At 38.0% G+C, this 16499-nt stretch overlaps 1 protein-coding gene across 1 annotated transcript in view; it reads right to left on the bottom strand.

Annotated features, from left to right (window-relative positions):
- The window catches only part of LOC127436013 (engulfment and cell motility protein 3-like), a 44046-nt gene extending 30831 nt beyond the window's left edge, over positions 1-13215 (bottom strand). Inside the window, exons 1-4 of the mRNA XM_051689891.1 lie at positions 13058-13215; positions 8820-8921; positions 3500-3540; positions 3302-3374 (exon numbers count right to left, since the gene is read on the bottom strand). Coding sequence (XP_051545851.1) covers positions 3302-3374; positions 3500-3540; positions 8820-8897 — 192 coding nt within the window. The 5' untranslated portion in view covers positions 8898-8921; positions 13058-13215. The remainder of the gene's footprint in view (positions 1-3301; positions 3375-3499; positions 3541-8819; positions 8922-13057) is intronic.
- Between the last annotated feature and the right edge of the window lie 3284 nt (positions 13216-16499).

The raw sequence follows: 16499 nt of genomic DNA, 5'->3' as shown, positions 1-16499 counted from the left end.
AGGAAAGTCATAGCAGGTTTTCCATTTATTTTTTCAGCTGATTTTTATAATGTTTTTTTCTTAAATGATGAAGGTTTAAGTACCGTTCACCTGGGGGAGGGGTCATTTTTTCAGCTTCAATACGTAATGGAACAACATACAGGACGTCCTGGCAAATATTGTACAGTTCGCATTTGCAACCATGCAAACCAGGGGATTTCTATGCCGTACCAGCAATGATACGCAAATTGTGTCATTACTGGCAGCTATTCCAGCATGGCCATCATGATGAAGCAGCTGTTTTCCTCGAGAACTGATGCGAGATGGGTGTTATTTGTGCATACAACAGTAGGACTCAAGTGAGTCATGAGAGAGAACCCGAAGAGAATGCGCAACTAAACCATCTCTCACTCTAAACAAACAGCTGTCTGCATCACTTCGTCAGGAAAATGTAAATGTAATCTGATTACGATGGTTTTATGTAACTGTAATAGATTAGTTACCCAATTTTGTATCCTGATTACATAACCCCATTACAAGTAATCCATTACTCCCCAAGACTGACTGTAGGTTACCGTCTCATTTATATTTTCAGATAACAAAGATGTGCATGTGCACAGAAATGTGTGTATTTATATGTACAGTACGTGAATTAAAGTGATAAGGAATCAAATCTCTCACCTCTATGCTATATCTGTGGTCTGTGAAATGATAAAATATTATCTAATTTGTGAAGAAGAATGAGTGAGTAATTGCTTAAGCTTTGAATTGTCAGACTTTACCTGCATATTTATACTATGGAATGGAATGTAATAAATAGCATGAATATTCATTGACTGAAGGAACTGTAAAAAGAATGTGGGTGCTATAATAATTTTATTCTTTGATATTTATCGATATGTTCATTAAATTAATATCATGAAATAAAATTATTTATTAGAAAGGCTAAATATAAATACACAAAGCCCTTTCTTTCCAGTGAAGAGTGTGGAGGCCTTTCCAATGTGTTCTGTATGTATTTAAAATATGTATTTATTTAAAATATTACAGTATTAAAAACTTCTCATTAAAAGAAAAAGCACAATGTACACAACTTGTTCACTTTGAATGCAGATCTGCAGTGTGTGAGACTGGAAATACCGGGGAGAAGAAGATTTGTGAGGTAAAGTAAAGATTGCATTTTACCATTGTTGGGGCTTCGTTCAGGAGAACATTGATTAGAATCAACATTATCTTATTAATCCCTCAAATCAACAATCACCAAAGACAACTATCAATTATGAAAATCAATATAATATTAATAAGGATTAATACTGCCAGGGCACCACCCTGGAATCAGGGACTAATACCCAGACAGTATAGCACTTAATATAGGATTGTTCTCTTAGGAAAGTCGACGTCCGGAGAACATCGACATCCAAAAGGAAAACAATGAAGGCTTGAGTCCGAGCACTGACATCCCCTGCCAGCCCTTGGCACAGGTACATGCAGAACAATACCAAAACACTTCTCTATAACAAAGTGTACTGATGCAGTAATATCAATTAATAATCAATACAATGCAGTCGATAAACTTCTGAAATTCCAACTACAAACTAAACAGTAACATGATTAAGTATGGTAACAGATAAGCTTATAATACATGACAGGAGGGTAGGTGTGTGTGTGTGTGTGTGTGTGTGTGTGTGTGTAAGGAGAGGAGTGCACAAAATGGCGGACGTGGCTCTCGTGGAGAGTGTGTCACGTGAGATTTCCGGCCAGAGAATGTGGCCGCAAATGTGAGCGGAGAGACTGGCATCTGCCTGTTTAACAAGTCTACGCTGGTACGATAACTTGGAGCCAAAGCTGGGCTCTATCACCAAATGTGTGTGCGGGTATGCTTGTGAGGGGTCGTGTGCGTGTGTGGTTAGTACAAGAGAGAGAGGACAGGATAACGGCACCGAAGCCGGTTTAGCGATTGTGGGAGAGACGGCAACTGTTAGTTTTATCACTCAGAGACGCGGTGAATGGCTCTTAATCAGTCTGCCGTGGTCATTGTTTCTTTAATGGATAAACTTAAAAAAGTGTGCCGGTCTCACCCGCGATGGCGGAAATGCACAAACAGCCCAACGTGGTTGGACTACAACACAGCAATGAGCTGACTCGGCGGTCTGTAAACTGTACAACAATAACCTTGATACACAAGAATTACACACTATAATAATATATCTCTGCCAAGATGTAAACCTCTTACTTGAGTCGTGTGAGGATGTGGGTAGAATGTGTGTTTGTACATCATTTGACTCCGACTCGGTTCGTTGAAGCTCAGGTGATGACGGGAGGCCGTTTCCTCGCTCTGTCGGCGGGCAGTATGGCGGGTGATTCTCGGCAGGTTGGCGGAGATATCAGCGAAGTTGACTCGGTTGAAGGAGGAAGAGAAATCCTCACTTGTGCAGGCAAAAGGGTGAGACGCGGATTGCTCGGCAGTCTCCTTCGGATTCGTTAGCGTGCTCGGTGGAACACAGAGAATTTCAGCTCGTCCAGCAAGATGGAGACTCTATGGCCAAAGTTCAGGTACATATGTTACATCCTTGGGCAATGAGGCTACACCTGGAGCAGCAGGGCTGCAACTACTGCATACTGTCGCTGGAAGCAAGATTAGTAGGAATCTCCAGGGTTTTATACTCTCGATGAGGTCATGGTTGAGGGACGCATTCTGTCGTGCGTTTCATCCAAAAGGAGTTGAGAGCTCGATCCTTCAGAATTTCACACCTAGGTGTAAAGTGAACAAGGCTTGATGGGATCTGTAGTCTGTTTGGCTCCCTTTGTTTGACTTTGGTGGCTGAGTCTGTGTTATCAGGCTTTGAGTGTTCCTACAGGCCTCAGTCAGGTTTTATGACTGTGTGTAGGCCTGCCTCGTCTCCAATCTGAGCACATGTGGCCCAACACCATAATAATGATTTGAAAGTATAATCATGTGTGTAATCGGAGTTTCCACGCCCACTGTATCGCTATCAAAAGGGCACGCATGCGCTGACAACCCCTGAAACTTACTGACATCTACCTGAAATAAACTAACTACTGCAGAGCAGGTTATGTTTAAGTTGTTATGGCTACAAACATATCCTGAAAGTTACCTCAGTTTTTGGAACCGAAAGTTGAGGTTATCCACTTCCTCTGAGTAAACTTACCTGGGAAAGTCGCTTAACCTGCTTTCTGGAATAGCCCGCATTATGATAAGTGAAGGATACCAGAGCAAATGGCATTATTGACATCTGTGGTGGGATTGACTTAATCAACCCACACACACAGTTATTGAACTGAAATGGTGGAAATGACTTACAGATTCAGTGATATATGTCTGGACTCCATCTGCATACTGGAGAGCATAATTGTCAGGGCCTGGAACATTCCACCTTCAAAAAAATACAACACCCTTTACAAAAACAGGCATTTTACATCATGGAAAAATTTATATTTTCCCCTATGAATATTTTAACTATGGAAATAAACACCTCTGTAGTCAAAAACACAGACTTACTTGTCACAAACCTCTTTTATGACAGCAGTGAGGGGCTTTTTCTGGAAAAAAAAAAAAGAGGGTAAAAAATGAATGCAAAAATGCATTAAATGCAAAACACAGCAGAGCTAACAGCCAATAACTAAGATCTATGACTGATTTAATTTGATTCTAAAGGGATAGTTCATCCAAAAATAATTTCTCACAATCATGTTGTTCCAAACCCTGTACAACTTTTAATTCAAGGGAGCAAAAAAGGAGATGTAAGGCAGAATGTCATCCTCAGTCATTATTCACTTTCATTGCATCTTTTTTCCTTAACATGAAAGTGAATGGTCACTGAGGCTAACATTCTGCATAACATCTCCTTTTGTGTTAAATGGAAGAATCTGAAATAACATCAGTGAGTAAATAATGACAACATTTTCATTTTTGAGTGAACTATCCCTTTAAAGCTCAGAGAGCTTTGATTCATCTTAAAGCTTTTTAACAAACAAAACAAGTGACAATATATGAGAGAAAAGCATCTCCCATGTCAGCATCTGAAATATCTCATAATTTGTGGCTGCCACTGTGGTTCACCAATCAGAAATTTTGGTGTTCCTCGGTTGACCAATCAGTGGCCTATAATTTGTGGTCTATGAGCTGGCAAGCCATGTGGAAGCATTTGGTTTAGCGAGGAAATGTAGCAGGGAAGGTCATCAGGAGATTTGAGGTTCTTTGTAATCCTTAAGCACCAATCACTGTCTCGCAACTGGTTCATTCATATTTAAACCCTGTTATCCCATGGTGAGAAGACCTCCAACAATGGCTGGCCTTCATATTGTCAAGACATCACTCACAATAACACATCCTGTTAAGACGTCGGTCCCACACAATCGGATCAAAACCTTTGATGATACTGAATATGCTTAACTCAATAGGTTGGACTGGGCAGATGCCATTATATCTCATTCAAAGCAACTGAAAATGAGCTAATTGGTTATGATTTGTAAGATGTAGAAAGAATGTGTAGACACACATTTGGGGGGCCTGGGTAGCTCAGTGGTAAAATACGCTGGCTACCACCCCTGGAGTTCGCTAGTGCGCTAGTTCGAATCCCAGGGCGTGCTGAGTGACTCCAGGTCTCGTAAGCAACCAAATTGGCCCGGTTGCTAGGGAGGGTAGAGTCACATGGGGTAACCTTAGTGGTCGCTATAATGTGGTTTGTTCTCGGTGGGGCGCGTGGTGAATTGAGCGTGGTTGCCGCGGTGGATGGCATGAAGCCTCCACACGTGCTATGTCTCCGTGGCAACACGCTCCATGTGATAAGATGCGCGGGTTGACTGTCTCAGACACAGAGTCAACTGGGATTCATCCTCCGCTACCCGGACTGAGGCGAATCACTATGCGACCACGAGGACTTAGAGTGCATTGGGAATTGGGCATTCCAAATTGGGAGAAAAAGGGGAACAAATCCCAAAAAAAACAAAAAAAAGTAGCCTGTTTTGTAGATATAAGAATTATCGCTTAGAAAATGTCTTTATAATCACCTTTATACACAGAAATAGGGCTGTAATTGTGATTATAGAGCAATGTAATTGCCTGATTATTCAGGTAGGGCTGAAACGATTATTCAATGTTATCGACAACGTCGACAATAAAAAAATTGTCTGCAAAAATTTTCGTTGTCGAATAGTCCTTTGAACTTAACGTAACATAAGATCATATGAAACTCTAATGATTGCATTACATACAAGAGCAGCACTGCAGCTCGCGCCTGACAGAGGAGAGGAAGAAAACACATCTCACAGTCCAGACGCACTCTAAACTTTCCAAACAGCTTCAGGTGATGTAGATCGCAAAGTATGAGGGAATTATAATGCAAAGATACAAAATAAGTAAATACAGAAGCACTCTTGTTGTGGAATAAGCAGAGCCGGAGCTGACACTCAGCTTAAGCAAAACTTGCGTGTCAAGTGTCTTTAAAGGAAACACCCTGGCGTTACATCTTTAATGCAGTTCTAGTTATTAAAGTTAAAATAATAAGGAAACTGGCATTTCTCTGTGCGGTCAGCGCTTCTTCTATGAGTTGCGTGAAGTGTCCTGATCTAAGGGGGAGAGATTGAAACTGCACCCGGCTGAGGTACACTCTGTTGCGGGGAGGCTCATCCCTTGAGTGCGCGCGCTTAATGCAGCTAGATTATAACACGATGGCAACTTATTGAATCATTATATGTGTCACTGTGCATTTCTTATCGTGAAGAAAATAGGCAAAATGCAGCTTTAATAATAAGAGAGTTTGTTTTTTTGTGAGTTAAAGATGGATTGAAGTGAACAGAAAGGTGAGAGAGGGTAGTTTTCACCCCATTATACACTGTAAAAAAAAATACATTTTTTATTTGTTTTTGTTTTGGCTTGTTTTCCAATATAAATATCTAAAACTCCTTTAATACAACGTACATTTACTTTAGCAGCTATACTGCAGAAGAATTAATTTTTTTTATCTGAGAATGTTGAATATAATATTAAAAATACAAATATTTTAAAATATCTAAAAATCCTTTAAAAAAAGATGCATTCACCTGAGAAGCAGCATATAAGATATTTAGACTTGCTTTTAGAGAACAGATCTTGAATATATAATTTACTGGACTTGCAGAAGTATAACTAAGTGAAAAAATACACTTATATTCAAAATACACTTATATTTAAGATACATTCTCTTAAAGCAAGTCTAAATATCTTATATGTTACTTCTCAAGTAAATGTATCTTGTTTTAAGGATTTTTAGACAATTTTAAATGGAAAAAAAGACATACTCTTGATAACAATAGGATTTTTTTGTAGTTAAATTTTTACTGAATTAAACATAAGAAGTATTTCTTCCCTTTAATTCAGTGACTGTCATTTAGAGGTATTTTTAAAAGACGATTTTGCACGTTTAATACAAACTTTTAAGTCAGGGCACAAGCTGAACAGTCGGTTTAGAGCTAATAATTAATCGATGCAATAATCACACGAACAGTCGAATAATCGTTAGATTAGTCGATTATCAAAATAATCGTTAGTTGCAGCCCTAGTTTTAGGGCTCTCACGATTATGGCGATTAATCGTCCGTTTTAGAGCTTTTCGATTATGATCAATTATGATATGATTATGGCATGCTTTTATCATAGGTGTATGCGTGCTTCATAAACCTTAAGTAACTTATTCATTTTAAATTTTTACATGATTTCCTTTAAAGGTTTAAAAACGTATGACATTATATTACAAGTTTGCAATAGTAAAATATTTATATCCAAAATTCTTCACTTTCACACGTTATTTTAAGGCTCTTCGATTAAACCCACAAGCCCTTATTTCACATGAAGAAAGACCTTTGAGATTCTGTGTTTCTTCATTCTGTCATCTCGGGCGTAACACAGGGCTCCTGTGTCACTGCGTGTCATTAACACTGTGTGTATGTACCCACAATGACAAATAACATTTGCCATTACACGATCATAAAATTAAAGTGAAACCAGAGCGCTCTGCATTCACTAACATCCTAGTTTAAATTTTCGTGGGAGTTTAGCGTGAACCTCCGCAGACGGTGTGTGCATCATAGCCCTTCAAGTCCAGTTCAGAAACGGTTTATCTTCACTAATCTTCAATCTGTACACTGGCTTTCAAGATATTTTAATTAAGGCTTTGAATCTAACACATTAATTCACTGAGATTTATTACATAAAAATAATATGTTTGAACATAATTAATCATGTGCCCTGAATGCACATAAATTCCGTAATGAAGATTTTTTCCTAATTTTAAAGCCTATTTTTATTGTCTATTTAATGCTTTACTCATTAGCCACAATAAAGTAACATCTTTGAATTATCTATATTAATATAATTTTTCATTATATTATTTATATACATAATTATATTGAATAAAAATATAAATGATTCAATTCAATATAATTTATTATATTTATAATTATTTTGATTATTGTGTACTGAATTATATTTATTTGGGGGCCTTTTTCAGCAAATATTTATAGGAGATTAATTATATTAATTGACATATAATCTAATTCATTAGATTAAAAAATTGTAATCAATTGTCAGCCCTAATTTTTACATGAGTATTTGACAAATAACATAAGCACTTTTTTTTTTTTTCAAATCTAGTTTTACAGTTAGGGTTATAAGGTAAAAGAAAAAATAGAATTTCTATTTTAGGTGCAGTAACTGGTTTTTACCATTAGCAGGTCACTTAAATGCATGTATAATAATTATAAGTATAATTAAATATAAGCTTTAGATAGTAGAGCAGTAGTTCTCAACTAGTGTGTCACAACCGAAAATGGGTCGCAGGTCTATTCTGAGTTGCAAACAGGAGGGAAAAAACAATGCTAAATGCAAATAATAAAATGCAGCCAACCATATAATCGTGCATTTAGGATCAGAGACAGAAAACGGTTCAAGGAACGAAAACGAAAACTAACTAAATTTTTTGAAACTGAAAACAGGAACGGGAAAGTCATTTTCAATTGTTCCAAAAACTTTATTTTTAAATGCTGATAACCGGTTATAACTGGTTAATTTCGTTCCAATAACTTTTTCATGAAACCAAAGGCCAAAGGGTTTATCACAGTAAATTTCTGGTAATATTTTTTATTTTTATTTTATTTATTTTTTACCCAATTTGGAATGCCCAATTCCCAGTGCGCTTTTTAAGTCCTCGTGGTCACGTAGTTATTCGCCTCAATCCGGGTGGCAGAGGATGAATCCCAGTTGCCTCCGCTTCTGAGACCATCAACCTCATCTTATCACGTGGCTTGTTGAGCGTGTTGCCACGGAGACATAGCACGTGTGGAGGCTTCACGCCATCCACCGTGGCATCCACGCTCAACTCACCACGCGCCCCACCGAGAACGAACCATATTATAGCGACCACGAGGAGGTTACCCCATGTGACTCTACCCTCCCTAGCAACCTGGCTGCTGAAGCAAAATCAGATGAGAACCACTGAAAATTCTTGTCAACTACTTCAAGTATTTCCAAGTGCATACTTTGCACTTGTAAGCACTCCAATTGCATAATCACAGTTTCTCAAAATTCAAATCTATTTATACTAGCAAATTCCTCATTTAGATGAAATCCCTTGGTCTTTATTCAATAAGTTTTTACTGTGTCAATTACAATGAATACACTTCTGTTTCAAGGAACTGTTGGAAGAAAAATCTAGTTCGGTATGAAACTGAATGAACAATATTGTTATTCCTCAAATGCTGGAGGACAGGTTTTGGTCTTTTACGTGTGGACTGGTTAACATGCGCTTTATGATGGCAGAATCAGGGAAGAATTAGATGGCTCACCTGATCTAGTTGAATGAGCTGCGGGTATGCACCCGGCATCTGGATGGCAATCTTTACTATATCTTTCTGCTGTGGCATTTTGAAAGGTTAATGTCTACAACCCTGAGAGAGAGAGAAATAATTAGCAAGAGATAGAGATCAATAACAATTCGCATATTTCCAAAAAATGACTTCAAAATGCATGCAATGAGAAATTGTACAAAGATGAGTAATGTTTGTAGGATTTGTTTGTCCTGTTTTGTCATTTAACCCAGTGGTTCTCAACCAGGGGGCCGGGACCCACTAGGGGGCCTCAGCACACTTCCAAGGGGGCCTCAAGATGACTTAAAATTAATGTAAAATAAGAAATATTAAAATAATTAAATAATCCAACTTAATTAAAATGCTAAAAATACTTTAGGATGTAGGCCCACAAATTATAAACAGACTCTTTCTGAAACGTCTACAATAAAAAATTATCCATTATTAATTATTTTAACCAGACACGTCTAGTTTCGGGTGAGGGGGCCTTCAAATATTGTCTTGGACAGTGGGGGGCCTTGGAGACAAAAAGGTTGAGAACAACTGGTCTCACCAAAAACAAGTACAGTAGGTTGATACATTTCAAACCACACACAACAGACACTAGGACAGAAGGCACTAGGACAGAAAATATGTCATTCATTCTATTTTTAGGATGACTGTGCGTTCTATGTCCCTGTCTTCCTCTTTTAAAGGAGAACTTGTGCCTCTCTCATTTTGTGTTTCAGGTTACATTTAAAGGTGAAAAATGAAAATTCTCTCATTTACTCACCCTCATTCCATCCCAGATGTGTATGACTTTCTATCTTCTGCTGAACACATATAAAGATTTTTAGGATGTTTATATCTCAGCTCTGTAGGTCCATACAATGCAAGTGAAAGGTAAAACTTTGAAGGTCCAAAAATCATATAAAGTCCAAATAAAAGTAATCCATATGACTCCAGTTGTTAAATCCATGTCTTTAGAAGTGACATGATAGGTGTGGGTGAGAAACAGATTCTCCTTCCTACTCAGTAGGTGGTGATATGCACAAAGAATGCAAATCACCAAAAACAAAAGAAGAAGAATGTGGAAGTGGAGATTTATAGTAAAAAAAAAAAAAAAAAAAGATTTAAATATTGATCTGTTTCTCACCCACATTATCATAACACTTGTTAAGATATGGATTTAACCACTGGAGTCAGATGGATTGCTTTAATGTTGCCTTTTTTTTTTTTTGGACCTTGAAAGTTCTGGACACTATTCACTTGCATTGTAAGGACCTACAGAGCTGAAATATTCAGTAGAAGAAAAAAAGTCATACACATCTGGGATGGCATGAGGGTAAGAAAATGATGAGATAATTTTCATTTTTGGGTGAACTATTCCTTTAAGCGAGCATGCTTATGCTAGTGATGCACTATGTTTTCTCGTTCATTCTGTCACTTCTACACTAGTCTTGCATAGCAAGACTGTTGACTATCAGTATAAAGTCTGGTCGACTTTGCAGCTTATTCAGGCCAAGAACCACCCACTTAGACAGAAAGGGATCACCTGACCAATATATAAAGCAACCAAGCACTTGCTATTTTTTTTACATGCCATTTAGGATCAGATAAATCTGACATTGATGACACAAAAATAAAGGCCAACATTTAAAAAAACAAAAAACACTTAATTGGCACAGAAAAAAAAAAGTGGAAATGTATGTAGACTTTGATTTTCTGTACGTAAAAAATAATACATACTTATTATTTCAGACATGAACACTGAAAACAAAACATACAGATTTGCATGTGGATATCTAGTTAACTTGCTACTTAGTGTCTAATTGTATAAACAGGTAAGAATGGCAGTAAAGATGTTTACATGCAACGCAAGATCGGTTTTCGCTTAAACCGTTTATGAAGTTGCCCAGACCAAAGGAAACTGTTAAAGAACCTACACAACAATAACCTTGCAAACCATTTGGCAAATCTAGTAAGGAAGAATTCAGAATCCAGTTCTTCCTTAAAACAAAAGGGTGTGGGTGTGCTAGTGCATGCCAGGGCCAGTTGCGTTTCCACTCTGGGCATCCTCGGGGTCAATTGCCTTTGGCCTGCTGATTACCCTTGGGCCAAAGAAGGCCAGCTGGGTATTGAAGCAGGGTCAATGTCAAAGGTGAAGTTTCGATGTGTCAGTTCAGAAGTTTCAGCACCAAGATACTCATTTTTCATTTCTAGCTACCAGCTTATCTCAACAGATCAACAGAGAATGAAGAATCATCAGTACTGGTCAGTAGACGAAATCAGGGTTCTTCTGAATATTTAGGCTGAAGAAAATGTGCAACGTCAGATCAGTGGCATCCACCGAAACGAATAAGTGATTAAGTATATTATTGCTGAAATGCCAGGTTGTTTATACAGCGTACAATGGTACAGGTTCGGGGAAAAACTGACCAGTTGATGGCCATGGTTCGCACTGGCCTGATAGTGAAAAAGCGGCTATTGTAGCAGCTGGTACCTTGTAAACACAGTAAGGGCAGGCTCAAATCGCGGCAGCGGCATCTAGCAGCGACACTTCCGGTGTCATGCTCAGATGCCGCTGACTTTACAGCACGTGCCGCTGTTTATGAATGATGCCACTGAATTTACACGGCATCTGCCACTGCTTATGAATTTATAAATTCAGTGGCATCATTCACATACAGCGGCATCTGCCATGTAAATTCAGTGGCATCATTCATATACAGCAGCATCTGCCTCGTAAATTCAGTGGCATCATTCATATACAGCGGCACATGCCGTAAAGTCAGCGGAAGTGCCGCTGTTAGATGCCGCTGCCGCGACTTGAGGCTGCTGTCTCTCTGTAAACACGACTTTGTTTCCAGGCAAACTGATTAAAAACCTGCGCACCCTGATTCCCAAATGTTGCGTGAGGCCAGCCAATCGAATTGGAGCTGGTCATTTCAGCCAGCTCTTTCCATCTTTGTCTGCAATATGTATCAGACAGACTGTGGGCGGTCTGGGAGCGTGCCATCTGAGGCTGAACTACTTCTACACACATGCAAATGGTTGCTTTATTAGCAGGTGCCTCTGCTGAATTGTTTAACAGACTCAAGTACTTCCATATGTGCAGACCGTCTAGTATTGTCCTTAAGGAGCTTCCGAATGGAAGAAAGAGAGCCACTATTTTGAGGATCAAAAATTACACCATACATACCCCAAACAATCCATATAGCTAAAACTTCTACCATATCATCTCACATTTTTCACTGCTCACATTACATCACAATTATTTCCAGACTAATCTAAGGCAGATGACTGAGCAGCTCCACTAATTAATGAGATCTGTGTACAGATTCTTCAAGGGGATTAAACATGTTGCAAGACAGGGCCCTTCGTCGAGTTGCTGACGCAGGCCGAATGTTTGTTTCCCAGGCTTCATTCCCAGCATGCCTCAGCACGCTCAGAGAGAAGTTGTGACAGCACAGCCCTCCCTCTGCTCTACTTTTAGGCCAAAAAAATGGAGACAGACAGAAAGAAAGATAGAAAGGGAGAAATTCTGTACACTAAAATCAGGGAATGTAAGGACAGCTGAGCTACATCCACTACTTTAGGATCCACTGACAGCATTCCCAGTGGTGCTTGCCCTTGAAAGCATGTGCATGAGTCTGATTTTCTGTGGGAGTGCATGAAAACAGCCTGCCTGGAATTTCAGCTGTGCCACCTTCTGATACACCACCAACCCCCAAATCAAAGATCTCACACACTTTTTCTTGCAAATTCCAATGGATGTCTATATTATATATAATTTTTTTCAGAAAATCCAGAGTGAGACAGATTTTTAATCACATGCTTTAAGACTCCACGCGCTTGACTGTGCAATACTATGCACTAATAACTGACGTCAGGTACACAACGTTTGTTAGGAGAAATTTTTAATTCAAAACTCAATGCATTTACATTTTAGGGTGGTATGATAAATCTGTTATATAACTTTAAATGTCTCAGCAGAAGAAAAAAAAAAAACGTGTATTTAGTTTAATATCGAGCGTTTTTATTCTTTACACCCAACAATATGCGTAAGACTAATACAAAATGAACGGATTAAAGAAATGCATGTCAACATTTACGTGTGTTGTCTGTTTTACTTTAGTTTGCGTGCGCCAGGGAAGAAGTAAGCAAAAAGTTTCGAACAATAGTTATCAGTTGTTTTTTTTTTTTTTTTTTTTTTTTTTTTGTTGGGGGGGTCTTACCTGTTGGAAGCGGGATAAAATTCACAGTCGACGAGATCGCGGAGCAGCAGAGCGGTTAAACATTTGCTCTTTTATTCCCGCGAAACAACGACAGTGATTCGACGAGCTCTAGTCGAACGGTTACATTTCGTTCAAAGTTTTCAGAGTTCTAATTGATCACATTCACAGTTCCGGGTTGAATTATGTCCCTCCCGCCCCCTGGAGGAGGGAGCAGAGACCCAGCAGTCTCCAAATGTTTTTATTTATTTATTTATTTATTTTCATTTAGCAACTAAGAGAAGATGCCTGAATTAAAGAATCAGAATCAGAATCAGAATGAGCTTTATTGCCAAGTATGCTTATACATACAAGGAATTTGTCTTGGTGACAGGAGCTTCCAGTGTACAACAATACAAAAACAGCAACAAGACTTTTAAAAAAATAATTAAAATGTAATAAAAAATAGATAAATATTGAAAAGAAAAAAGTATATATAGAATACACAATAGACAATATATATATATATATATATATATATATATATATATATATATATATATATATATATATATATATATATACAAACACACACATACAAACACATACACATACATATAAGCTTTCATACCCTTGGAGAATTGGCAATATATTTACCATTTTTAAAGAAAACATGAGTGAGCAGGCAAAACACATTTCTTTTATTTCTTATGGGATTCATATTCAACTGTAGGTTATAACAGAATGGCACAATCATTAAACAAAACATGGCAACAAAGAAAAAAATGAAATGACCCCTGTTCAAAAGTATGCATACCCTTAGTTCTTAATATTGTGTATTGCCCCCTTCAGCATCAATGACAGCGTGCAGTCTTTTGTAATAGTTGTCTAGGAGGCCCCAAATTCTTGCAGGTGGTATAGCTGCCCATTCATCTTGGCAAAATGCCTCCAGGTCATGCAAAGTCTTTGGTCGTCTTGTATGAACCGCACGTTTGAGATCTCCCCAGAGTGGCTCGATGATATTAAGGTCAGGAGACTGTGATGACCACTCCAGAACCTTCACCTTTTTCTGCTGTAACCACTGGAGGGTCAACTTGGCCTTGTGCTTAGGGGCATTGTCGTGCTGGAAAGTCCAAGAGTGTCCCATGCGCAGCTTTTGTGCAGAAGAATGCAAACTGTCTGCCAGTATTTTCTGATAACATGCTGCATTCATCTTGCCATCAATTTTCACAAGATTCCCCATGCCTTTAGAGCTCACACACCCCCAAAACATCAGTGAGCCACCACCATGCTTCACAGTGGGGATAGTATTCTTTTCACTATAGGCCTTGTTGACCCCTCTCCAAACATAGCACTTATGGTTGTGACCATAAAGCTCTGTTTTGGTCTCGTCACTCCAAATTACAGTGTGCCAGAAGCTGTGAGGCGTGTCAAGGTGTTTTTTTGTGGCATTGGCGCAGTAAAGGCTTCTTTCTGGCAACTCGATCATGCAGCTAATTTTTGTTCAAGTATCGTCATATTGTGCTCCTTGAAACAACCACACTGTCTTTTTCCAGAGCAGCCTGTATTTCTCCTGCGGTTACCTGTGGGTTTTTCTTTGTATCCCGAACGATTCTTCTGGCAGTTGTGGCTGAAATCTTTCTTGGTCTACCTGACCTTGGCTTGGTATCAAGAGATCCCCGAATTTTCCACTTCTTAATAAGTGATTGAACAGTACTGACTGGCATTTTCAAGGCTTTGGATATCTTTTTATACCCTTTTCCATCTTTCTGAAGTTCCATTACCTTGTTATGCATGTCTTTTGACAGTTCTTTTCTGCTCCCCATGGCTCAGTATGTAGCCTGCTCAGTGCATCCACGTGAGAGCTAACAAACTCATTGACTATTTATACACAGACACTAATTGCAATTTAAAAAGTCACAGGTGTGGGAAATTAAACTTTAATTGCCATTTAAACCTGTGTGTGTCACCTTGTGTGTCTGTAACAAGGCCAAACATTCAAGGGTATGTACACTTTTGATCAGGGCCATTTGGGTGATTTCTGTTATCATTATGATTTAAAAAGAAGCCAAACAACTATGTGATGATAAATGGCTTCATATGATCACTATCCTTAAATAAAACACAGTTTTTTTTTTGCATGATCAGTCATATTTTCAAAATCAGTGCCAAAATGTCACAATTTCTGTCAGGGTATGCAAACTTTGAGCATAACTGTATATATATATATATATATATATATACAGTTATGTATGTATATATGTATGTATATATATATATATATATATATATATATATATATATATATATATATATATACATACATATATACATACATACATACACACACATACATACATACACACACACATACGCACATACATACACATACATATACACATATATTAATATATACACATACATATACATACATACATACATACACACACGTACTGCAAATCTAAATACAAATCGGTTATGTATAGTGCGAGGGAATGTAATGGCAGAAGAGGTTGGATGTGTTGGATAATATAAAAAGACTAAGCTGTGTATTGCACATTAATTATTGCTCAAAGGGGCAATTTAACTGTTCATGAGATGGATAGCCTGGGGGAAAAACTGTTCCTGTGCCTGACGGTTCTGGTGCTCAGAGCTCTGAAGCGTCGGCCAGAAGGCAACAGTTCAAAAAGATAGTGGGCAGAGTGAGTGGGGTCCAGAGTGATTTTTCCAGCCTTTTTCCTCAATCTGGAAGTGTATAGTTCTTGAAGGGGGTGCAGGAGGCAACCAGTAATCCTCTCAGCTGTCCGAACTCTCTTTTGTAGTATTCTGATGTAGGAATATAATTCAAATTAAACTCATTCGACAGCATTTGTGACAATGTTGATTACCACAAAATACATTTCGACTCGTCCTTTCTTTAAAGCAAAAACAAAAATCTGGGTTACAGTGAGACACTTAGCTACAATGGAAGTGAATGGGGCCAATCCATAAACATTAAAATCCTCGCTGTTTCAAAAGTATATCCACATGATGTAAACAATATGCGTGTTAACATGATTTTAATGTGATAAAATCACTTACATTTTCTGTGTAAAGATTTGCCAATTTTACAACTTTGTTGCCATGCCACGTAAGGCTGTTAACCCCAAAACCCTTAACCATAAAAACGGTGCTTTATAGCTCAAATAATATGAGTTTTAACAGAAGAATTATGCAAAAAATTATTAGTTTTACATTTCTGCCTTTAAACCCTCCAAAAATTGGCCCCATTCACTTCCATTGTAAGTGCCTCGCTGTAACCTAAATTTTTGATTAATTTAAAGAAAAGGAGGGATAAGTCAAAAAAACATTTATTTATTTATTATTATTATTATAATTTTTTTTTTTTGGTAATCAACACTGCCACAATGCTGTTGACTGAGCTTAAAGGAATAGTTCACCCAAAAATAAAAATTATCTTATTTAA

Source organism: Myxocyprinus asiaticus, chromosome 46, assembly GCF_019703515.2.
Source record: "Myxocyprinus asiaticus isolate MX2 ecotype Aquarium Trade chromosome 46, UBuf_Myxa_2, whole genome shotgun sequence".
Classification (NCBI taxonomy): Eukaryota; Metazoa; Chordata; class Actinopteri; order Cypriniformes; family Catostomidae; genus Myxocyprinus; species Myxocyprinus asiaticus.
Note: the sequence above shows the minus strand (reverse complement) of the source record. Positions and strands in the feature narration are given on the sequence as shown.